Source organism: Phyllopteryx taeniolatus, chromosome 9 (assembly GCF_024500385.1).
Source record: "Phyllopteryx taeniolatus isolate TA_2022b chromosome 9, UOR_Ptae_1.2, whole genome shotgun sequence".
NCBI classification, from domain to species: Eukaryota; Metazoa; Chordata; class Actinopteri; order Syngnathiformes; family Syngnathidae; genus Phyllopteryx; species Phyllopteryx taeniolatus.
The window spans coordinates 15,715,089-15,740,169 of record NC_084510.1 but is presented as its reverse complement, the minus strand read 5'-3'; the positions used below and the strand labels follow the sequence as shown (position 1 = coordinate 15,740,169).

The 25,081-nt window shown below is 42.2% G+C and overlaps 1 protein-coding gene across 2 annotated transcripts in view; it reads right to left on the bottom strand.

The window, feature by feature from the left end:
- Nucleotides 1-141: 141 nt before the first annotated feature.
- The window catches only part of srgap2 (SLIT-ROBO Rho GTPase activating protein 2), a 77,838-nt gene continuing 52,898 nt past the window's right edge, over nucleotides 142-25,081 (bottom strand). The window contains exons 3-23 of one of the 2 annotated variants that reach the window (XM_061786422.1): nucleotides 21,320-21,482; nucleotides 18,151-18,213; nucleotides 16,561-16,776; nucleotides 16,258-16,386; nucleotides 13,817-14,038; nucleotides 13,529-13,630; nucleotides 13,226-13,423; nucleotides 13,044-13,128; nucleotides 12,736-12,763; nucleotides 12,451-12,481; nucleotides 11,359-11,419; nucleotides 11,095-11,172; nucleotides 10,876-11,010; nucleotides 10,670-10,775; nucleotides 7,584-7,808; nucleotides 5,759-5,838; nucleotides 5,257-5,437; nucleotides 4,503-4,637; nucleotides 3,801-4,014; nucleotides 3,608-3,718; nucleotides 142-2,872 (exon numbers count right to left, since the gene is read on the bottom strand). In XM_061786422.1, the coding sequence (XP_061642406.1) occupies nucleotides 2,318-2,872; nucleotides 3,608-3,718; nucleotides 3,801-4,014; nucleotides 4,503-4,637; nucleotides 5,257-5,437; nucleotides 5,759-5,838; nucleotides 7,584-7,808; nucleotides 10,670-10,775; nucleotides 10,876-11,010; nucleotides 11,095-11,172; nucleotides 11,359-11,419; nucleotides 12,451-12,481; nucleotides 12,736-12,763; nucleotides 13,044-13,128; nucleotides 13,226-13,423; nucleotides 13,529-13,630; nucleotides 13,817-14,038; nucleotides 16,258-16,386; nucleotides 16,561-16,776; nucleotides 18,151-18,213; nucleotides 21,320-21,482 (3,118 nt within the window). In that variant the 3' untranslated portion in view covers nucleotides 142-2,317. Of the gene's footprint in view, nucleotides 2,873-3,607; nucleotides 3,719-3,800; nucleotides 4,015-4,502; nucleotides 4,638-5,256; nucleotides 5,456-5,758; nucleotides 5,839-7,583; nucleotides 7,809-10,669; nucleotides 10,776-10,875; nucleotides 11,011-11,094; nucleotides 11,173-11,358; nucleotides 11,420-12,450; nucleotides 12,482-12,735; nucleotides 12,764-13,043; nucleotides 13,129-13,225; nucleotides 13,424-13,528; nucleotides 13,631-13,816; nucleotides 14,039-16,257; nucleotides 16,387-16,560; nucleotides 16,777-18,150; nucleotides 18,214-21,319; nucleotides 21,483-25,081 lie in introns of both variants that reach the window. The other variant, XM_061786421.1, reaches the window with a different exon arrangement.

Genomic DNA, 25,081 nt, shown 5'->3' with positions numbered 1-25,081 from the left:
AGCTTTAATCAACTAGTATTGTGTATATATTAAACACGTTCAAGGAGTATCTGCAGACAAAAGTCAATTACTTTCGTCTGCACATACTTGCTAAAGAACTAATGCCAGTTTGGGCAGAAAGATGATACATAAAGTCAAAAATAATAGCAAGCAATGTTTATTAAAAAAAAAATCTACGACAAGAACTACACATAGAATTATATAAGGCCTATTTGATTAAAACACTATTGATATTACTGTACAATATTGTACCAAAAAGAAGTGTACCTCTGTAATGTACAACATTGTATATACAAAGTACATCTGAACACAGGATTCTCCAGTAATAGAAAGACAACTATAAATAAATTTGACATTAGTCTTTTTTCTTTTTTTTTTAGTTGTTTCCAAATAGACACAAATGCATATTTGACAAATCTGATAACTCACCCACACAGTTAGTCCAACGCAAAGCCAACTTTGTTCAGGTGCAAGACGATTAATTTGAGATCAGACAAACGCACCAACCACCGACATCCATGTTTTCCTGTGTGTGCACAAGCACGCAGTCACAGTTCCTCCAGTTGTCGCGATGAGGTAAGAGCAACAAAAATACACAGTAATATACAATCATGATAGTGATAAAGAAACAAAACCTAAAAAATGTACAAGTATAATTCAATACGCAAGAGAGCATGTGATGCATTGTCTGATATAATACACAAATGGGGAAAAATATTTTAGGCCTTTAATGAATTTATTTCCTGATCTAATTTACATGTAAAAGCAGAGATGTATTTGAACGTTAAATGTAGATATACTCCCTATAATAAATGGGTTCTTCTTTGGCCACCTTTGTAAGGGTTTTGTGGTTGTTTTTAACAAAAGGTTTCGTGGCACTGTTATTGCAAAATCCTGTGAATAAAAAGACACATATTTGCCTTATCATAGCTTTGTCATTCCCTTCTAGTGGATTCATCCATCCATCCAAGCATGCCCACAAAGCAGCGCACACATGCACACAACCAGATGGCAACGCAGTTCCACATTTAACCATAAAACAGTAACAGTGAAAAAGTTAGAATAAAAGGGTGCTTAAGAATTGGATGAGGTCGTTGGTTGTGCTCTAAACACTTAAACGACCCTCAGCACCATGCTTCCAGTTACCCTAATTATTAATAAACATACATAAACAGCATTAGAATAATTAAACTCTTTTTACTGCAAAGTATAATTATATGAGCAAGCTGTGTATTTTTTTTGTAGTTACCCTCTCACTGGTATTGCAGATACATAAAACGATGTTGTTGTCAGCCATCTAGTCATTGTAAGCTACTGTCGAATGGCCAGAGCATGCAACCTGAATGGTGTTTAGCTGCCACAAAACACCACACACACGTCTGTGGAGAACGTGTGCGTGTACAGTCCAACATTACAAAGAAAAAAATGCTGGCTTTCAGTGGTCCACTACACATAGAAGAGCTGCAGGAAAAAAGCAGCATAATGCCTCAAACTACCAGCGTTCCATTATTCTTATTGCTTTATTTAGGGCTGAGGAACCTTTTTACTATCAGTGGCCATCCTAAATTTATGAAGCTATATGATGCAACAATCCAACAAATGCTCATTATTATATACTGTATATAATTTACGGTTTAAATGTTTTGGGACTTTTTCTAACAGTTTGTTGGAAGTTGTACTTGATCAAATGCTCTCGGTTCCCATCCAGGGTTACCCACCGTTAATTTAGAATTTCTTTTGGCGACATTTTATAGGACCAAGATCCCAAACAAATTTTTAAAAAAGTCTAGAAGAAGAGATAAAGCTCACGATCACTCACGATGATATTTGGCCCAATCTTTAAATACAGAGGTTCATCTAGAGTAAAGCAAGACAGTGTGTTTCATTTCAAGAGAGCTTAACATTTTTCAGTCTCTGCTTAAGAATTAAACAATCCATTCTGATCGTTAGAGGGTCTTAAAAACTATTCAAGGAAAAAAAAAATCAAACAGTGCTTTTCTTCATGAAAATCTCCGTGTGAAGTAGAGCAACACGTTGGCCCACCCCGTAATGTATGAAAGCTGCAAGTGTCCATAGGTCAGCACGTCTGACCTTGTGAAAGACCTGAAAAATTTTCCCATGCTACAATCATTGAAAAGTTGCCTGCAATGCAACCTTGTGACACTCTAAAATGGATTGTGATGTCTAAATGCTACAGTGTGTCATTGGTTAGCAAGTATATACTGTATGCAGAACAAACTAAGTGCTTCCAACAATAGAAGACCTGCTGATTTAAGCATTAGGATCAGATTTGAGCTTGGCTAGGAGAGCGGAGGTGCTAAGCCGGGCACGATTTGTCATTAGACTGGGAGGAAGGTGGTGGAGGAGGGGCGTGAGGAAGCGAATGTGTGTGCCCTGGTGGCGGAGGAGGAGGTGTAGGGGGCACAATGGATGTTGGGGAGCCCATGGCTGGATTGCCACTCCCTCCGCCGCTCTTAGGGAACACCACTGGCTTGGGCCTCGTTGCCGGGGGACGTAGCTCTCTGAAGGAAGGAACCGACGAGGATAGAGAGGAAGAAGACAGGGAAGGCGACGTGGTGGAGGGAAGGGGGCTCTTCGGCTGGCTCTTGGTAGCTCGGAAGGAGGAGGGCACGTCGCTGGCTGAGGAGGCGCTGCGCTGAAGTGGGTGGACGTGTGAGGAGCCCCCCTCGCTGTCCCGCAACAGGCGGGAATGGAGCGGGCTGGAAGGTTCCGATGCCCCTCCTCCGCCACCACTCACACCCTTCAGCTGCTCCAGTGTGTCTAGGACCACATCAGGGGTGTGTTTGGAGGTGCTCTGTCGTTCCAACTCCCTTAGCTCATTCAGAGCGCAGCTCATTGCTGTCTCAATGTCCTGCAACACAAAGAGGATTCTTACTGTCCATTATTTTTAGTAAATGAATAATAATTGCCTGACGAGTTAAGTCAAATTGGAATTTCCCACACCAGAGCACAGTGGGTGGGAATGACTGAACTAAACTGGTTGAACAGCAAACTAGGGACTGAACGGCGCAATGCCCAGGGACAGAGTTGGGCAGACACACAGTAAGGAACCAAGAATTACAGTACATGCTCATAGACAATTACAACATGATCACAATGTATACCCCAGGTATCCTCCGGTTATTTATGAAACTGCAAATGTACTTCATAATGTATTGTACCGCATGAGTTGATGAGCGGAACAATCAGGTTGTAATAATAAGGTCAGCTCAAATTAAACTGTGAATCTCATTGAATTGATAGAAAAAAATAACATCACCAAACCAAGGAATGAGATACCATATTTGGCTCATGAACCCCAATACTGCAACAATGACAAAATTTGAAGGCGTTCCTAATAAAAGCATGACATGGATAATATATACTGCATACTCTAAATAATATTTTTCAATGAATCAATGGTTCCTCAATGGCTAGTAGAATTGGTAATATAATGATTAATTTATAACATAATTTGGAGTTTTTTTGTTTATTTTTATATACACACTGCTCTGGATTAAATGTAAAATATGTATTAGAATAGAAAGAGAGCACCATTTGAAGGGGCATTGCACCTAAAATCAGCACAGCTCACTCTGAGCAGTACCTGTGAGCTTTGATCCACTTGGGCTATGACCTCAGGCTCCAGAGGTCTATGGTTGCTGAAGCTCTTGGAGCGTCCTGCCGGAGTTGACTTGCGCAGCTGAGGGCTTTCCACCTGATTATTCATTAACGTATTATCAATTTAACACGTCATTAACTGAAGAAATTAGAATCTTAAACGCTTAAAGTCACAGTACCTTGGTCTTCAGCGAGGAGTGGCGTGTGATTGAGTTGAGAATGCTATGAGCGCTAACTGGCCGTTTGTCTGCAGTGTCCTTCACCAGAGCGCCACCTATAGGAAGAGATGCAGTCCTCACCCCTCCCACATTGCCTCCACTGGCCCCTGGACTATCACTCTCTGAGCTCCGGAATGTTCTTCTGATGCTTCCGGACTCTGGACGCTTCCTCATCCTGAATGAGAGAATTATTGAGTAGCTTTTCTTTATTAGTGAGGGTGTGTTCATACTCGTTTGGTTTGGTTCGGTTAAAACAAAATATGTCACGATTGCGCTGCCAGTGCGGTTTGTTTGGTCAGGTGCAATCATCCAAACCCTGGTGCACACCAAACAGGCAGAGTTACCGCTTGTGTCTGAAATCTATGTGCGGTTTGGTTCTCTTCAACTGAAATGTGAAAACTACATGGACTTAAGACAGGGACAGGCGTTAAAATAACAAAAGCATCACACGGTCCGATCAGCTTGTGTTATTTTATTTTTATTTTTTTTTAAACCTGGCAACTTTTGATCAGACCAAATGTGTGCACCAGGAATTTTTTCCCCGCTCATTAGTAAGTGTGAACGAACGCTTGTTTCAGCAAAATTGGCCAGTAAGAACGAACAAAAACGTGTGGCGCTCTTTTAAACTGTACTTCAGCTGTACAATCTGCATGCAAGACTCACTTGTTGAGGTTGGCCAGGTAGATGTCGGCCACATGCGTGCCTGTAGGAGACGCGGCACTGCCTCGAGTGGAAACCCTCTCCATCTGGTCCCTGGTGTCCACGTCAGATTTTGGGCTTCCACGACCACCATCAGTCCTAAAATAATCAAATCATAGATCAGGTGTTCTCTCGTACCAACTCAATGACAATGAGTTATACATTGCTTCTGCAAGACAACACTTTCATATTCTACTTAAACTACTGACAAGTAACACATTTTTTTTCTTTTCCAGATGAAAAAACTGAGACAAATCCAGCTTTGCTATTTGAATGAGATTCAGTGTTTGATATAAGAGGCGTGAAAAGACAATTTTCCAAATATGATTGCTCAAAATGGGCTTTTTGTATATTAAAGCTGACTCATAAATACCCTCTTAAACCTCACTGATCTCTAAACTGCAAAGCAACTCGAGAGTAACTAGCCACAACTGGAATCTCCCTCAGAGGCGGGGTGTCAACAAAGTATATCTCATACACTACATCTGCTCTACATTCAGGTGAACTTTCACAACCTCACACAGATATAAACATACCACCATGGCAACATGAATAAATCAGGTAACCAGATGCTAAGCTGTAATGATCTTTTCTTGGCTGGAAGAGCAATGGGGATTTCCACAGGACAGTTGACAAACACTGTGATGTTCTTTGTGGGAAAAAGAAAAATGTCCTTATGCAAATACTATAGCAAGCATATAGAGTGTACACATCTTACATGTCTTGGACCACAATATACTGATGTGGCACTAGTCCATCAAGTCCATTGTGTCGCCCCTCCCACCAGTCATCAGATGCTCGCTGGTACAGAAGCAACGAGGCACCCTTCTTGAATGACAGCTCGCGACTGGTCCGGCCAGAATAGTCGAACCGAGCAATGGCTTCAACTGGGTCAGACTCTGAAACAGCCAAGGTGCCTGATGTTGAGAGGAAGGTGGACAGAGACAGGAAGCGACAGAGTGGGTGGTACAAAACGAGAGAAAGAGAGTGGAACCCAAGAGCGATGCAGGGCAGGTTAGTGCTGTTGTGTTTGGTGAGGGAAAACATTTTTAAAAAATACACAAGTTGTGACAAAGCAGCATAATCAGCCAGCAGGATGTGAGCTGGTGGAAAAGCGTTCAGCCACAAAGAGCTCGAGGAGATCTCATGAGCTAGTACCAGAAGCAATTCTACTTCGTGAGGCTTCTTACAGTATTAAACAAACAGTATTTGTTACGCACCATCTTCGCTGTTGTGGCTGACGGACACAGTGTCGGGCGCCGGCTCTTGCACGAGCGGCGGATCACAGTGTGGACTGTCACTAGAATGGACAAAGAGAGCAGATGAGGATGCATCAGACTGTCGCCATGTGTTTGACAACTTGCAGTCTGAAGTACATTTTTCGGCCCAGTCACATTAAGTCACATGTGGCACACCACTGAAATCATATCTCTCAAGACCTAAACATGTAGTTTCCACAAGCAATAACTTGATTAAGTATTTTGCAAAAAAAAACAGAACAGTTTTAATTGGATGAATATTGAATCATTATCAATCGTGGCCAAAAGGAAGCACAGTTTTATATAGAGTGGAACCTCTAAGGTTGAATACAATCAGGTGCTTTTCCCTAAGAAAATGAAAGTAAAAATAGTATTTTCTAGGGTCAAACTGTTGCTGTCATAAAACCTCTCGCACGGTATAGGCAATTTTAACGTAACATTGTTAACTTACACATTTAATAAAAGAAATGAACTCAAGTGTCATGTTTCTTCAAGCAGCAATAATTTAACTGCTGTAAAGCAAACAATAAAACACTACATTAATTGTGATATCAAGTAACTGTATAGTTATGCATGAGTTTACCTATTTAATGTAACTTTCAGTGTATAGTCTTCCTCTCTTACATTATTTTTCTCTTAAAGCCATTAGTTTAATAGGGGAGAAAAAAAAAAAAAAACAGCCCAAAAAATAAAAATAAAATAAAAAAATCAGCCACATGCAGTTAAACGTTTGATGCTCGCTGAACTGAGGACTCTTGAGATACGGCAAGGTAACTTCGAACTCGTTTGGTTCAAATTTAGAGAATAAGGAACGGTACAAGCCAAGGTGTGTTTGGCTTTCGGGCTCCACTGTGCGTGTGTGTGTGTGTGTGTGTGAATGCTGAGAGATGCTGTCGCTAAGTTGAAAAGTACCATAATTGCTGGTTAATACAGTAGATCCCAGTCTATCATAGGATAGGATAACATACAAATACAGTATAAGTTAGGTAGAGACTCTTGAAGCATATGGATGACAAGGATGTATCATGATCTTCCAGTGACGCCAACACGTATTTGTAACATCATTGCTTCTACGTCCGTGATAGTGTCCTGACCTCAGACACTCTCGCAGAAAAAGTCCAATATTAGAGAACTAACGCATTTTGAAAGCATACTATAACCTATCTGTCCTTAACGAACTGCACATTTTGTTCTTTGACGGAGCTTTAGTCTGTTGATATGGTGATGCTATTATGTACCCATTAACATTTTTAGCAAGCAGCATTTTTGTTGAACAACAACATTAGTGCGAATGTGCGTCTGAGAAATTTCTTTTTTTCTGCATTTGTAAGTAAACAACCAAATATGTTTTATTACATTTACACAAAAAAACTTAATTTTTCAGTCAAATCTGAACCTGAGAATGACTTCCCTGTTACTTAGCAACTAAACTACATGGATACATTCATAACTGTTGCTGTGGTTTGTTAGTACAGTAAAAATATTAATTAATCTCTGTATGTACTGTATGTCTACATGTGTGTATGTGAGCTGATGTGGTCAGCCATCTCTCGTGTGATGGCGGGTAAAATGATCCTCGCAGCCCCCTGACCCAGAACCACGAAGAAAAGCTGAGCCTTCCCCCAAATCATTCCTCAGCAGCTCTGAAATCTAACAACTGCCTCTTTCTGGCCTCACTGTTATCACAAAGCTTCCTCTTGTTATTTAACAGATGAAGTAGCTCTGCTACTCCTAGCTTTAACAACTTAAGTTTGTACCCACTCGCCTTTCCTTCCCGGGACCTTACCAGAAGTCATCACCAGCTCCAGGGATCATGTAGATGGGGCCCTGCAAGTCGTGCAGTCTTGGGAAGATGGTGTCATGGTGGATGATGATAGTTTTAATGAGTTCGTTCACATGGGCCTGGCAAGAGACCTGGTCGTGGCCCTCCGGTACAGACATCAGGGTGGGGCCGAAGCAGATGGCAAGGTTGTAAGGGTCCATCATGTTGTCCTCACTGTACTGGGACAAACTGGGTGGAGGAGGAAGAAAATGTAATTTAATATTCACATCTTATACATACTGATTGTATGGGGCATTATCCATCCATCCATTTTCTACACCGCTTGGCCTCAATACAGTTGTTGACTTTGGGTGAGAGGTCGGGTACACACTGGACTGGTTGCCTACCAATCGTAGATAGTGTTCAACATGATAAAAGCACATATTTGTTGCGTTGCACCATGTGAGATACCTCTGAATACACACGTATGCATGTGTGTGTCAAATTGCAGTTAACTCTTCCAATGCTGGCATGAATGCCTCACATCATTTACAAGCAAGGGTGTTGGAGTGTTTGAGAAGAAGCAGGCTCTAAGGGTGGCTGTAAATCACCCAGGTCAAAGATGAAGCTCCTCTCTTCTGTCTCCACAAGACTGTCTGGGAGCACTCTGTTTACTCAGGAGTCTCACATTTCAGGTAACCATTTAGGTTTCACTCCCTTTGCAATGTGATGTGATCAACTTGAAACATGGGTATTTGTTTGTTATGCACTCTATCTTTGATGTCAAATATTGCATCAGAAAGTGCACAGCATAAGCATCTCTATGGCTCCAAACAAACCCCAGCTGACAAAAGAGGTCTCCCCTGTGACATTCAGAGAGTTTGGCTTTGCAGGGAATGTATGCCTGCATAGCTCATCAAGACATTGCATATGATAGAAGGCTATAAATCACCCCGTGGAAAGGGGGTTTCGGGGGGGGGGGGGGGGGGCAGTGCGGGGCGGGGATCTCTTTTCAAGAACTGAATGGAACAAAAATCTCCTATGAGGGCCTTGTTTGGCTGTTTTAGGATGTTTACCTCATCCCAGAGATCGAGAATTTTTTGTTACAGTATTTCACGTTTAACAGTGTGTGCAGACAGAATGTGCTATAGAAAGGATGCTAATGTCAGGCCCAGATACTAAACTAAACAAAAATACTGATGTGAGAGTATTCGGGTGAAGGAAAAAAAACAAAAAAGGTACCAGCACAATCTAACATACACTGTACTGTACTGAGCCGTAACAAATTTTGCCATTGCCATAGTCCTTCAACAAAATGCTTGTTGTAACTATTACTTAACCTTATTGGATATCTGCACTGCATTAAATTGATTGACTGATTCTTATCAAATTGGTATTTCAAATAAAACCCCAATTCCAATGAAGTTGGGACATTATGTTAAACATAAATAAAAACAGAATACAATGATTTGCAGATCATGTTCAACCTATATTTAATTGAATACACTACAAAGATATTTAATGTTCAAACTGATAAACTTGATTGTTTTTAGCAAATAATCATTAACTTAGAATTTTATGGCTGCAACACGTTCCAAGAAAGCTGGGACAGAGTCATGTTTACCACTGTGTTACATCACCTTTTCTTTTAACAACATTCAATAAACGCTGTTGTAACACGTGCAAAATGTGGTTTGGCATTGTCTTGCTGAAATAAGCAGGGGCGTCCATGAAAAAGACGTCGCTTGGATGGCAGCATATGTTTCTCCAAAACCTGTATGTACCTTTCAGCATTAATGGTGCCTTCACATATGTGTAAGTTACCCACGCCATTGGCACTAACACAGCCCCATACCATCACAGATGCTGGCTTTTGAACTTTGCGTCCATAGCAGTCCGGATGGTTCTTTTCCTCTTTGGCCCGGAGGACACGTCGTCCACAATTTCCAAAAACAATTTGAAATGTGGACTCGTCGGAACACAGAACACTTTTCCACTTTGCATCAGTCCATCTTAGATGAGCTCGGCCCCAGAGAAGCCGGCGGCGTTTCTGGGTGTTGTTGATAAATGGCTTTTGCTTTGCATAGTAGAGTTTCAAGTTGCGCTTACGGATGTAGCGCCAAACTGTATTTACTGACATTGGTTTTCTGAAGTGTTCCTGAGCCCATGTGGTGATATCCTTTACACATTGATGTCGGTTTTTGATGCAGTGCCGCCTGAGGGATCGAAGGTCACGGGCATTCAATGTTGGTTTTCGGCCTTGCCGCTTACATGCAGTGATTTCTCCAGATTCTCTGAACCTTCTGATGATATTATGCACCATAGATGATGAAATCCCTAAATTCCTCACAATTGTACGTTGAGGAACATTGTCCTTAAACTGTTTGACTATTTTCTCACGCACTTGTTCACAAAGACGTGAACCTCGCCCCATCTTTGCTTGTGAATGACTGAGCAATTCAGGGAAGCTCATTTTATACCCAATCGTGGCACCCACCTGTTCCCAATTAGCCTGTTCACCTGTGGGATGTCCCAAACAGGTGTTTGATGAGCATTCCTCAACTTTCTCAGTCTTTATTGCTACGTGTTGCAGCAATAAAATTCTAAGTTAATGATTATTTGCTAAAAACAATAAAGTTTATCAGTTTGAACATTAAATACCTTGTCTCTGTAGTGTATTCAAATAAATATAGGTTGAACATGATTTGCAAATCCTTGTATTCTGTTTTTATTTATCTTTAACACAATGTCCCAACTTCATTGGAATTGGGGTTGTAGTTCGCACCTATTGTACATTTAAACAAGGAAAACAAAATATTAGGAACAGCTCTCAGCATGATGTAGCCAGTACAAACTACAACAATAAAAATAGTATATGTTAAGTCTAGACCTCTCTGAAAGTCAAAACTGAGCATTGTTAATGACGTAGATGTAGACCTTTTCTTTCAGGATCTTGTATCAGATCTCTTTAGAAAGAAGTGTGTGTGTGTGTGTGTGTACTTGTGAATGTGGGGCTTAGGCGACATTACACACTCATGCAGAGGGAACTCCAAATAAAGAGGGGACACGTGTATATGTGTGTGTGTGCATGTGCGTGTGCTGCTACTCACTGGTTTAGGAAGGCAAACAGATATCTCATGATGATGAGGGTTTTGTTTGGCAAAGAATGCAGCACTTTCTTAATGTGGACAGCTCGCTCCTGGAGGCTCTCCATTGCTGAAACGTAACAGTGACGACACCCAAGAGATTAGTCAGACAAAACAGAGTTTGAAAAACAAACCAGGTACACAAAGAGATTGCCGGAGGTGACTCTTACAGACACAGGATATGAGGTCATGGAACACTTCCTTTGGGAAAAGGGCATGGTCCAGTCCTCTGAAGTAGAGTTTAAGGACACCGGCAATGGAGTCCATGTCGTGGTCATTCTGGTCTCCTGCCAGTGGGTCTTCGCCTGTGACCACAGACGTTGGAGAGAAACAAAGCTGTAAGATGTGGGTGGGAAAAGGCTCATATTTTTAGTAAATTGTAGTCCTACCTCGCTCAAATGCATTCTTGATGTCATTGACCTCCACCTGGGAGCCTGATACTCTGAAAATGCCTTCATGCTGCATACCTACAACAGACATAACCACACAGTGGCTTTATTACATCCATTTTTCATTTTCAGGATTGGAATGCTAGATATTGGCTTTGTAGTTTGTTCAGTCGGGTCAGAACCGGTCACATGACACAATGCAACCAATCAGTGCGCAGTAAAGGCTGGTGCTACACATATCACTGGATGGAAGAATCTTCTCACCATGGCGACTGATGAATCGGATGCAGCTCTCCATCATAAGAGGTATGGCTTCACCTGTGTCCTAAAATTGGAGAACAGTCGCATTGATAATTAGATCAAACATGAGTGAGATGATAAAAAGGAAGCTGCCAAGGAAATAAAACATCAGCAACCATGTTATCAGGGGGAATACCTCACACGTCTGCTGCACATGCATCAGAGCACACATTTAAGAGGAAGGGGAGCCAGACATGGGGAGGGGTGAGGCTGCTGTTGCTAGGAGACTGTACTTTTCCCTTTTGTTTGGTGTTTTCCAGAAAACTAACGCTTTGGGTTGTGGGGATTTTTTTTTTTTAAATTGATTGATGCCTGATGATAAAAGACTATGTTTAAAAAAAAATATATATATATCTGTTATTTGAATGTACAGTACTGCAGTGCTTCACAACCTTTATTAAGCTACAGCACCCATTTTACAATAGAAAAATCTCACAGCACACCACCAACAAAAAGGTCACAAAAATTATATGACGATCTCATCTCAATTTACTCACAAACTGCCGTACTCGATGTGAAATCTGGGCCTGTTTCGTTGAACACAAGGCTGAGATACTCACAGGGAGCCATGACTTATTCTTTAATTATGAATGGCGACAAGTGGATACACAGGTTAATTGTCCCCTCTGAGTATTTGATTGTGGTGCCTGTCACTATTCGTCGCGAGCATATATAGATGAACAAATTTTCTGAGAAAGTACCGGTAAGTGAAATTGGATAATTTCCCACGTTACCCCTGCTGATCTCTCAAGGCACGCTAGTGTGTAATGGAACCCCGGTTTGGAATCACTGAAAAACTGTACAGTATATGACAATGGGAATTTTTACAGGACAGTTAATGCCACAAGGGGGCGCCTCAAACATGAGGTCCTGTTTTTGCTCCCCTTCTGTCGTACTGCACTTGTGAGCTCATTAGATTGCACTAATTCCATAGTAGATAAACATCTGTGCAGGCGTACACTCTTCCAAATATGCCTTGCATCTTATGGGTGTCGACGATGGGAAAATGTCTTCAAAACAAAGCTGCATATACACACACACATGAAAGATAATTACCTGTTTCCGTACTGCAGAGTTTCTCCGTCCACTACTCAGAGAGAGAGAAAGAGAAAGAGAAACAGCACTCTGTCATTAAGTCGCCAGAGTGACTATTTATATGCACACAACTCTGGTAACGCTCTATTTGTGCACATAAGACACATATGTTTGGAATATCTTTCAATGGTGACGTGGGAAATAATACCCCTGAATGCCAAGAAATTAAGAAAACCCTACTTTAGCATATGTATCCGAGATAGTGTGCATGCATGTTTATGTACTTCCTTCCTTCACCACACGTACCTGGCAAGGCAACAGTCGCTCTTCTGACCTAAAGGGGGAAGAAACAGGACAAGGGATGGGCGTCAGAGACTAATAGTTATAGTAGAATTGAAGTAGGACACACAGGAGGAAGAAGTCAGCGTACAAATACAAAAGCTTTCCTGCTCGGTTGCGGAAATGCTGACATTTCCTGAGGAAGACTACCAATCGTCAACCCCCCCCCTGCACCCTCCTCAGAGCTCACTCCAGCACATCTGTGTCCACATATGGTCGCAGTCACTGTGACCTCCACATAGAGTACATGTCTAAAAGGTATGAAGGACACTCACTCTCTCCTATGGTCTTCTGGATGAGGTCATGCTTAGCCTCTAGTTTGGTGATCAGGTTCCGGCCTTCAAGAAACTCCTTCAGCTTCTACACAACACACAGTATAAGAGTTTAGGTTCATGCTGAATTGCAGTAAACCACAGCGCACTTATACTGTCATCGATTATTCAAACCTACTACTGACCGTAAAGTAGAACTGTTCTGTCTCCTGTTGGTTGGCCCGCCTCTTGGCGAGGCTGGGCTTGCTGAGATAGGATTCACTGAACGTCGACTTGACAGACTCCATGCTGTTGCTGTGGTGGAAGCACTCGGACACGTCATAGTCCTCCACTGTCACCATGTCCTGGATGGTGGACAGAGTGGCCTCCATGGTCTTCTTCACCTGATGAGCAGCAGAGTAAAAGACAAAAAAAAAACACATTGAGAGCCATGTGAAGACATATGTTACATTTATTAAACGGAAAAAAATACTAAGACATCTCTTAACCTCTTCATTCTCTATCTTGAGTGTGGAGAGGCGGGACTGAAGCTGCTGACACCTCTGGAGAAGCTCACCTTCCAGTGGCTGCTGTGCACACATAAATCCCATCTACACACACAAAGACAGATTGTAGTTTGAAGCGGTGTAAAACTACACTGCATCATATTGAGAGGTCTAAGATTCTGGTTACAATATTTAGACAAGAGAAGAAATTTACACAAGAGAAGAAAATTAACAAAAACATCTTTCATTTGTGGCCACTAATATTCAAATATGTACTATGCAGCATTGTACCGTGTCGCCCATGTGTGACTGGAAGTCAAAGCGAGCTGGGGGGCAGAAAACGTTGTTGTAGGTCTCCATCAGCTTCTGTTTGTCTCCGTTGGGCTCCAGACTTTCAGCGGCACCCTCCAATGTCTCCAGTCCAGTGTGTTTGGACACCTCTACATTCTGTTCTGCTGACAAGTAGGTCCTCAGGGCACGGTGAAGGCTGGCATGGTAGCCCAGATCACAGCACTGCACCCACAAAAATATGAATCGGCAACCATTTTGGTGAAAGTAACTTGAGTGGTGTGCAATCTCTTATTCGAGTGCCTCTCCTGGTTGCAGCCAAGTAGTGCATTTAATTTTGCTTATAGACATGATTAATTGTCAATCAATTTTTACCCTATGGACTAAATTCTAAATCAGTTCTTATGCCCATTCTTAATGTGAACATGTACAAAAATGAAACTAACCTGTGTCCACACAAAATATATTTCTAATGGACACACAACTCCATATCTAATGTACAGAAGTAAAACATGATTTCAGTCAGCTGCCAAACTTGCTGTCCACTGAAGTGATTAGTTGATAAAGACTTTACTGTCTTCTTTAGTGGAGAGTATCATGCACAGCTTTCTATAGGCCTACTTAACCCCAAATCACAGGTGTTAAATTGCGTGTGTAGTCTAACAAGATGGCGCATGCTGATGGTCGGGGTGTTACGCATGATCGACTAATGCCTAGATCAGACTACAGAATTTTAGCCCTGATATTGGCCGGATTAAGCGGCACGGTGGCCGACTGGTTAGAGCGTCAGCCTCACAGTTCTGAGGTGCGGGATTCAATCCCCGTCCCAGCCTGTGTGGAGTTTGCATGTTCTCCCCGTGCCTGCGTGGGTTTTCTCCGGGCACTCCGGTTTCCTCCCACATCCCAAAAACATGCATTAATTGGAGACTCTAAATTGCCCTTAGGCATGACTGTGAGTGCGAATGGTTGTTTGTTTGTATGTGCCCTGCGATTGGCTGGCAACCAGTTCAGGGTGTACCCCGCCTCCTGCCCGATGACAGCTGGGATAGGCTCCAGCACGCCCGCGACCCTAGTGAGGAGAAGCGGCTCAGAAAATGGATGGATGGATATTGGCCGGATTAGCTATCGCGGGTGATTTCCCCACATCGGACCAAACATATATTGTCGGGAACGACAAAACTTCTTGTACTGTGACATAATGCATGACCAACGATTTGGCCCTTTGATAGCCCTACGGCGGCAAAATGAAAAGTCTAGCATGTTTGATTTTTAAAAATTTTATATCTTCCGTGTAATGTGACATATCAACGACAACTTTCCGACAGCGCACCTTGACATCGACTAATAGGAATACACAAGCGGTGCTTGCTGTTGTCAACATACTTGGTTGCCACACCGTTTACCGTTGGTTTACGTGCACAAACCAATGTTTACCGAAGCTTTGCAGCATGATGAGACAGAACACCGGCATGTTTACTTACAACTGTTAGTGCTAGCACTAGCTTGCCAAAATACTTAACGTTTTGTTGCCTGCTTGCGTGCCGTATCGTATTAAAAGTACGTGAACATACCTCAGGCAATCCTTGAATAAACATTCTCTCCCGAACACCGGTGACGACCAGGTTTTTCGTCATTTTGGCCCCCCCACACACAAAACATTAGCGTGATCCATTGTTGTTTTCATCGCCATGGTAACGGGTGTATCCGGTCCGATCGATCGGTGACACGTTTTCTGGTTCCGCCTCCCTGACAGTGTTTGATTTGACAAGATGACATAAAAGCCGGGATACAGTGGTATCGGAATACATGTCGTGTGGTGTTGTCACTGTCGGACCGAGATACGGCTAGACACTGTCTGACATAGTGCAATCGTGAAAGACCATGTCTTGTAGTCTGATCCAGGCATAAGATTGCGATCTTTTACTAAGAGCCAAAATAGCAGGCACTCAATTGCATGTTCACTCAGTCTAACAGATTGCACGTGCTGTTGGTAACTGGTGTAAAAGTGGTGGAGACGTATTTTAAAGAGGGTTTTGCGACTTAGGGAGCTCAATGGGAATTGGGAGAGCACTACAAGGGTAATATGAAGTTTGAAGTGATAGAAGAGGAAGATTTAGTGGAAGAGGCAAACAAACATTATTGAGTTCATCAATAGCCCTGCTAATTTTGGGGATGCAAGCAAGTGCATAAAAGCCATCTTTTGTTTGATTTAACTCATGCTGAGTGCATGGCAATTGGATGTATAGGCCCATCCTACGTAACACGTTTAAAACTTGGGAAAGCACAGAAAAAAACACTCTAGGTTGCATATACGGCAGACGCAATCCTCGGTGAACCCCATTAGTAGATAAGCTTCCACATATTTTTGCGAGCGCAATCAAGTTTGCGCCAGTTTTTGAACGTGCAAACCTTTAGTAAATCAGGCCCTAAGTGTTCATACTCACGTCAATGATGTCAGAGAGGTCATGGATGTAATACTTGAAGACGCAGCCGTTGGTGGCCTCAAGAGCAAGAAGGTACTCATTCCTGGCCTTGATGGCCTTCAGCTTGTTCTCTGTGTACTTGGCTTGTCTCTGAGAAGACCAAGCGGTAAAGAACAAGTGATGAACAGGAAGTGTACTGATGAACAAGGTTAACCCTAAGCCAGTCCTTTTTAAGTATTTCATAAGAAACGCATATCAAGTTGGTATGAAAACCTGTGGAGTCTTCCATCGTCTCTCATATCACCGCCTCGTGTGCCTACTCACCTTCTCCTTCATCTTTTCAATTTTTTTTACACTGGAACGACGGATGGGTTTGTCATCAGCCTTGATGCTAGCAAGGGTGTCTGGCGAGCGTGGCGTCTGACGGTCGTCTTGGCGACTGGAGCGTCCCATCTGTTTCTCCTCCTGCTTCTCTGCATCCTTCAGCTTGGACTCTGCGTTGATGCTGTCGGTGTTGTACATGTGGTATGTCTTCATCACCTGGGAACAGCCGGAAAACATGACATTTCTGGCACAATGTTCTGTGGCTTTGGAAAAATTATGGGGCATTCTCCAATTTTGTAGCAAAGGAGTCACATACTTATTCCACTCGGTAGTGGTCAAACACATGAAAGTGTTGCATCAAGCTCAGTCAGCCCTAGTTGGGTGACCAGCACGCCACTGTTCTGATTCGAACTCCCCAGACAGAGTCACTGCTGTGTTTATGAGTATGCATGTGCACGTCATTTAAACCAGTTTTATTTATAACTCTTCGCAAACTATAATTGGCGGGTTGAGCTAGAGCTAAATGTTGGTTGCATACACAAACAGACAAGGACATCAGTGAATTGGCTGGGCTGCGGACATGAGTAACCAATGTTGTGTTGCTCCTGACAGCATGTGACCACGAACACAGCAATGATTGTCAAAAATTACTTGCTGAAATCCAGTGGTGACTCTGCATCATGGTCAGGTTTTGTAGCCTTCTGCATAAATAAATTTTATGTTTAAAGTCGCCATTACTGGTCCACTTTTCCAGTGTGCTTTGGGACAAAAATTCTGCTTAGTAACAAGTGGCGGCACAAAAATGCAATGTGACCAGGAAAAGGAAATCTGACCAATTCTGTTGCTCTACATTGCTACATCAAAATGTTATTTCGGTGAAGCATTATAATGAATCACAAATTATTTGTTTTTGCTATTTGTACTATTGTTATAGGTCCCATATTTTGGCTATTTAGACCTCCCAAGAGTGACTCTCGAACAAGGACTTAGTATAAAAGTGTCAATTTCGTTTAAAAAAACAAAAAAGCCCCTCTGACAGCTACTTCTGTTTGACCCCGTTTTGTATCCGTTTTGTCCATATGTGGCTAAGACAGCCACCCTTTCCTCTGATTGGTTGCCTCCGTGTAGAAGACTGACTTGTGAGAGCACACGTTTGTTATGTTGGCAGCGCTGGCTTGGGAGCAGAGAGGTAGGCGAAGATCTTCGCTAGTGACGTAGATAAGATGGAGAAATTCGAATGACCCGATTTCAGGCCTCTCGGCAGAATAATGTCTGGAACTCAGGAATGCGTGGATTTTAACTCATATTTCACATGTTTGCGGAGGCACCACAGAGCCAATACTACATCCCAAATACGAGGATTACGTTGGTTTGGTAAAATAGGGCACCTTTAATTAAGGATCATATTCTAGTTTCAAGTGGCTGGTTTGCCACAAAATTGTCTTTTAAATATGAAAAACTAGTGTTGAAATCTGCATTTACTTGCTTCCTTCCATTCCATCTCTTTTGATTAGGCTATATATGAATCCCATGAAAAAACATCACTGGGGATTTATACACGTGAAAGGTGCCAAAAGCGATTTGTCTTACCGAATAAAGCTCATTGAGAACCTTCATCAAGTCCTCTTGCAGCTGCACGCCAACTTCTTTGCTCTAGAGAGACAAGACAGACTTAATCACTGTGGACAAGGGTCTTATTAACAATTATCAGTGTCATTAGCAAGATTACTCTCAGTAATCGTGTATTGTGTTTACGGTTAACTTGCAAACCAACTCAGCCGTGATGTTAAGCAACAGCCTCATCAGTCTAGACGAGACTATCTATTTGCAATAAGTCACTATATAGGGAGGATACATGAGTATGGTGGCCACAGTGGACTTGATGGATGTGGTTTAAAAACAGTTTTTTTATTGTGGAGTTTGCAGTAGTGTAGAGCGTCAGTTTACCGGTATTTTTTTTGGGGTAATATTTTGGGTCTGTTATTTACCTACATAAGGCAACAAGTAGCACGTAGTATGATGCAGTGCAGTTCTACACCACAGCAAACTACAAACACAATGATGAACATTATTCAAATGTGTTACCGAACATACAGTAAATACAGTTCACAGTTTAAGAGACAGCAGAACAGAGATGCCAAGGAAAGATGGAAAGAAACAGACAGATGGAGCGATGCTGAATGTTTGTTACAGAAAGGCTGGATTGACACTGCATGGATCAAGTAACACAATTTCGATTTCTTTTTGCTCTCAAGTGGCACAATTTGGATATGCGTCATGACAGCGTAAATAGAAAAAAGAAAAACAAAATCACAATCTCTTCAGATCAGAATCAAGCCTCTATATGTGTCACTTGAAATGTACATGGAAATAGATTTGGACTGGATATGGGCATTAAATCGGAATTGGACACTTGTAATTCCAGTGTAAATCCAGTCTTAGTAAAACAAATGAGGGCAAGAAGTTGAATTCCAGACACTTAAAAGGTCAGGATGAGAGGGATAAATGTGTGTGGAGAAAGAAAGTGACTGGGAGAAGATTTAGGGTTCTGTAGCAGACAGATGCGGTAACGGTTAAGTGAGGTTGCCCTGCTCTCTAGGTTTACTCCACACCTAAAATTTTAGAACTGAAGAAGCCTTTTGGATTAATGGTGAAACATTGTCAACAAACAAGAAGAGTCTATTTTCCTTGATTCAGCCTTTGGGGAACTCTAGCTTTGGAGTTCTGAAGAAATGTTGGGCTACATAAAGCAATCTAAAAGCAATCATCCTTGGCTGAGCCGTCAACTTTCAATCTTGACCTTTGAACCTCTCCTCTGGCCTGTGCTCGTCTGTCTGGATCGGCAAGACCACGACAAAAACACATTAAGATAACTTGTGTCCTGACGTAAGGCTTGTTAAGGCACTTTGACCCATGAGTGTTTTCTCACATACATCTACTACACTATCAGTATCTTTCAGGTGAACATGCCACACAATGCAACTAGTACAGAGACTAATTCTTTCACAATATTTGTATATATTGGTCTGTTGCTACTGATGTGAACCAAATGATGGAAATAAATCAAGACATCAGTTTTGTGGGTTTTGATAACTCGTATAAGACCCTCGTTCCAAATTATGGTGGAAACTCTAAAAGTGGAGTATAATTCAGAGTTAATTGTTGTCTTAATTGTTGGGTAAAATACTCCACTGTAGTCTGAGGCTGATAGACTGTGGTTGTGCTGTTATGAAGTCATAATTTCTGTGCATTTGTCATCTTAACGCTGGCCAGTGTCTTTGGTCTGTGCAGCATTTAAACTTGAGATGAAATGCACCGAACCACATCACTTCATTTTGTCAATTGATCTTGGCCCAAGTACAAACTGAGCCTTCATTAAGTGTTGAGAGAAATTGAGTCCCATCGTGATGCACACTCAGACAGTGGGTAGTTAAATTAGTGTGGTGGAGCTTCGAGTTTTCATATCTGATCATGCTGTATATAACTGCTACGCTTAACCCTCCATACACACTGACACTGACTTTCTTGCAAGTGAAGACTTTCTCTGGAAGGACATTCTTTTGCTAAGCCCAGTCCTTAAACCCTGCTCCACTTTGATGCCCAACCCAAATTCTCAACCCCTACAAAATATAGTGGTGTTTATTTTCAAGTTGAAACTCTGAGCTTTGAGGAGCTGATTTGAAAAGTGCAATTTGAATGGCTTCACCCTAAATCTACAATACAGGGAAAATTATATTCAAAAATTCCATCCAAACATAAGTTAAAGGTAAATTGGATGTCGAAACTGCAATATATACAAGTGTGACATGAGAACACAGCAGAGCTCATGAACAGAAACGGTGAACCTTGTTTTCAATAAAATCCAGACAGAAGAAGTAACTTCCTTTTTTTCCCCCCCAGAAACGGCAACGTGAAAAGCACATGGAACACAAGTGGGTGACATGTGACTGAAAAGCACCTATTCAACAAATTTAAAAAAGTATCTTTGAAGTCCAAAACTGGATTGTGACATGTAAGCGATTAGTGCGTTCCTGCTAAAATGGTGTATTGAGGATAACCTGTCCATACTGGAGGACTTGGAATGTGGTTGACAAGGTCTTATGAATGGTTCCATCATGACTCAAATGACAATAAGTCAAGACAGATAGGACGACTCAACCATTTGCTTTCTCAGGGAGAAAGTGCTCTTCTTCTGAAGAGAGACTGGCTGCATAGTTTTTGTCTAATTTTGCTATTTAACAAGCCAAACAACCCTGAAAAGGACAATCAAAACAATACCTTACACCTTTTTATCTCTACCAAGGAAGTAAACATGTTCATCTCCATTATCATAACAGACTTAACTTTTTATATAATATTGTAGTCAAGCTAGAAATGTTAAATCTTGAATGTGTATTGTTTTTAAAAAGTTACATATTTGTGCTGATCCAGGACACACTCCTTAAATCTCAAATAATAATGATTTGATATAAATGACACATTTTAGGTGTAAGCAGAAAGTAGGTATCTATGAAAGTGTTACATTTGACAATGGATAAAATCAGTGTTCACGGACGTCTGCGCTCCATTTCATGCCATTGTAGTTTTACAGATAAAACATTTGAAAAAATGCTGATTGTTTTTTTACAACACTTCATAGGAAGTGGGAATGATCGAATCAGGACAAAATTGACTGCGCAAAGAATGATTAAGAGCAGATGCAATGTGCATGTTTACGGCCTAAAGCGATATAATGTGTGCATATGTGAGTGAGCATTGCCTTCTTGAAGAGGCGTCCGGAGTCCTCGCTGATCTGTGCAAAGCGGGGAATGACGTTGTTGAGGTAGAGGTCGGACAGAGTGGCGTGGTCGCGGCTCTCCCTCTTCACCTGAAGCAGCAACAGGTTCCAGCAGTTCACTGGCGATAAGATGCTCTGCTCCTTCCTGCAAAGGATGACAAGGATGGAGAAAGTGTCTTAACATATAAACAAGGCCCCCTCGAAGCATAATTTGTACGAAGAAGCATCAAGTCTCTTTCATCTTTTTTTAAAATTCCCTTTTCATCCTGTCAATATATGCATATGCGAACCCACTGCCTGTTACAGGTAGGAGCAAGTTCATTGTATGGCACGCTGTTTTTCATCAAGATGAAACAAGCAATGGAATAACAGGCATGGAGGGAGAGAACGCCCAGACAGATTTATACAGAAAACAGCCACCATGTATCTCTCCCACACACGCACTTACTTACACACGCACTTACTTACACACACACACACACACACACACACACACACACACACAAACACACGCACGCACACACACACACAGCGGGTCAGTGAGCCAACCCAAACAGGGGATTCAGCCAGGGTACAAAACCCAGCAGGAAGTGGTAAGGCTCCCCAAAAGGCACAGCTGTTACAGAGAAGAAAGGACTCATAAAAAAGGGAGGGAGATGAGAAAAAGAGTCAGAAGTTACTCTCATACACTGCCTTTAAGAAGGAAATGTTGCACTGATTTTTCATCATTGTGTTTGTGTAAAAGTAAAAATACGGAATGGGCTGCTTTGCACATTAATTAAACATTGATCAGTAAATGAGGAAGTCCATCAAGTGTATCAACAAAAAAAAGGGGGAGATGAGATGTTTAGCCATGCACAAATACATTTTCTTGGGATTCTTGTGAAGAACACAAACTGTAAATAAAAGAAAAAAACAACAACTTTTTGTCATATCTTAGTCAGTGATTACAGTGGTAAGCAAGGACTTTAGGCATTTGACAAAATTTACTTAATCAGTGAAGAAAATTAACAATAGATTATTCCAATGTTCTGAACTCCTTTTTCGATGGCAGCGTTATTGGTAGTGGTTGCAAACAAGTTGTGCACTTCATTTTGCCTGAATTGCCTCAAGACATGATTAACTATCAATTACATTCAATCAAAAAAATTCTTGGAGCAATCAATTATAATTTTCAGCGCTAGTAGTAAGCATACTAAATATAAAGTATGAACATTTATTTACAATTGAATTTAAATGGTTTTTTTTCTTCTCAGTCGTCCCAATTGGTGTGATAAAAAGAAAAATGGCCCCTTCACTATACTTTCTGCTTCAGTGAATGCATGTAAAGTCAACTTTACTAAACATTAAATCGGGGTTAAATTATTTCTTTGTTGCCCCTTTTGAGGTGTTTTCAATACTCGTTAAATGACACTGGTGCAGCTGCATAAAACTGGACTTTTTCCAGCAAGTAATTGCATCTTAGAGAGAATTCAAGTAAAATTTAACACCTTTCCCCAGGCCCCCATTTTGCCTCAAGAAAAACAGTCTGCCATGAAAGTAGCCTAAAGGCCTCTTTATACTCCCGCACCCGCATTGCATCACATGACCGACGCATTGGGCCGTGTGGCCCCTATTGCGGCACTTGACGCCCACACGGCACAAATTGTCGCCGCACGCAGAATGCCGCGGCGATCATCTCTCATGATTGGTCTGTTTTAGTCACATGCTGTAATGACGTATTCAGCTTTCCCCTTGGTTCCTCAATACCGCCATCTTTAAAATACAAAACACGTACGCCGCCGCCTTCTTGATCGATTTTGCAATATAATCAAATGTATCATCTGGTCATCTAGGATCATTTATTCTAGCAGGCACTGTTCCACGGTCGCCATTGTTGCTTTGTTCCCTGTTAAGAGTTAAAACGGCTCCAAGAATCGGGCATAAAATGCAGAGGAAACACCAACCTGTAGTGTCCTAGCCAACACCAGCCGTAGCGACGCCGTCGACTTGGAGAATTGCAGCACATTTTCCAAAACAGCGCACTGAGTTGCGCTCTAGTATAAAGGCAAACTGCACGCAGGATAGCCGCAGTGTTGTCAGCGCGGTCGCCGCCCGCGCGAGTATAGAGAAGCCTTTAACAAATGAATTATGACACACAAATGACTCATTGTAATTAACTAACAATATTGTTGTTGTTGTTGTTTGCGGTAGTGAGTTCGCCCAACCAGCCTACATGTGATTTGTGGACTTGGAGAAGGCGTTCAACCGTGTCCCTCGGGGAGTCCTCTGGGGCGTGCTTCGGGAGTATGGGGTACCAAACCCCCTGATGCGGGCGGTTTGGTCTCTGTACAACCAGTGTCAGAGTTTGGTCCGCATTGGTGGCAGTGGGTCGGACTCAAAGGCTGCCCTTTGTCACTGATTCTGTTCGTAACTTTTATGGACAGAATTTCTATGCACAGCCAAGGCGTAGGGTGGGTCCGATTTGGTGGCCTCAGTATTGCATCTTTGGTTTTTGCAGATGATGTGGTTCTGTTGGCTGCATCAAGCCATGATCTCCAACTCTCACTGGAGCGGTTTGCAGTGTGAAGCGGCTGGGATGAGAATCAGCACCTCCAAATCTGAGACCATGGTCCTCAGTTGGACAAGGGTGGAGTGCCCTCTCCAGGTCGGGGATGAGATCCTGCCCCAAGTGGAGGAGTTCAAATATCTTGGGGTCTTGTTCACGAGTGAGGGAAGAATGGAACGAGAGATCGACAGGCGGATTGGTGCAGCGTCTGCAGTGATGTGAACTTTGTATTGGACCGTTGTGGTGAAGAAGGAGCTAAGCCGAAAGGCGAAGCTCTCAATTTAAAGGTTGATCTACGTTCCTACCCTCACCTATGGTCACGAGCTGTGGGTCGTGACCGAAAGAACTAAATCCCGGATACAAACGGCCCGAGATGAGTTTCCTCCACTCTCCCTTAGAGATAGGGTGAGAAGCTCGGTCATCCGGGAGGATCACAGAGTAGAGCCGCTGATCCTCAACATTGAGAGGAGCCAGATGAGGTGGCTCGGGCATCTGATTAGGATGCCACCTGGACACCTTCCTGGTGATGTGTTCCGGGCACGTCCCACCGGGAGGAGACCCCAGGGACGACCCAGGAAACGCTGGAGAGACTATGTCTCTCGGCTGGCCTTGGAATACATCGGGATCTCCTCAGAAGAGCTACAGGAAGCGGCTGGGGAGAGAGGGAAGTCTGGGCTTACCTGCTAAAGATACTGCCACTGCGACCCAACTTCAGATTAGCAGAAGAAAATGGATGGGTGTTTGCAGTGGTGGATAATTGCACTACATCACAAGAACCGTACGCACTACTTTGTCAATACAATATTTCACTACAACCACGGCACCAGTAATTCACTGGCATCAGGCAGAAACCTCACATTTTCAAAACCATCGCTTTTCAGGAAATCCAAAAAAAACGACGTTTGTTGAGCCATTAACATTGCAAAATCAAAGAGAGCAAGTCCTTTTCAACACTTTATATTGGTTAATAATTTGTAAAAATAACATACCCACTTGGGGACTGACTAAAAGTATAGATTTGTAAGTCAAAAAACAAAACAAAAACAAAAAACATGAAATTGCCCGAATTTGGACATGGCAGGTTTCGACCCGATGCCAGCTATTTACAGGTTTTCTTTAATGATTAATAGTTGTCTGAGGTTCTCAAAATTGATATGAGCATCTACATTACACACTTATGTTGTGTGCATCAAATC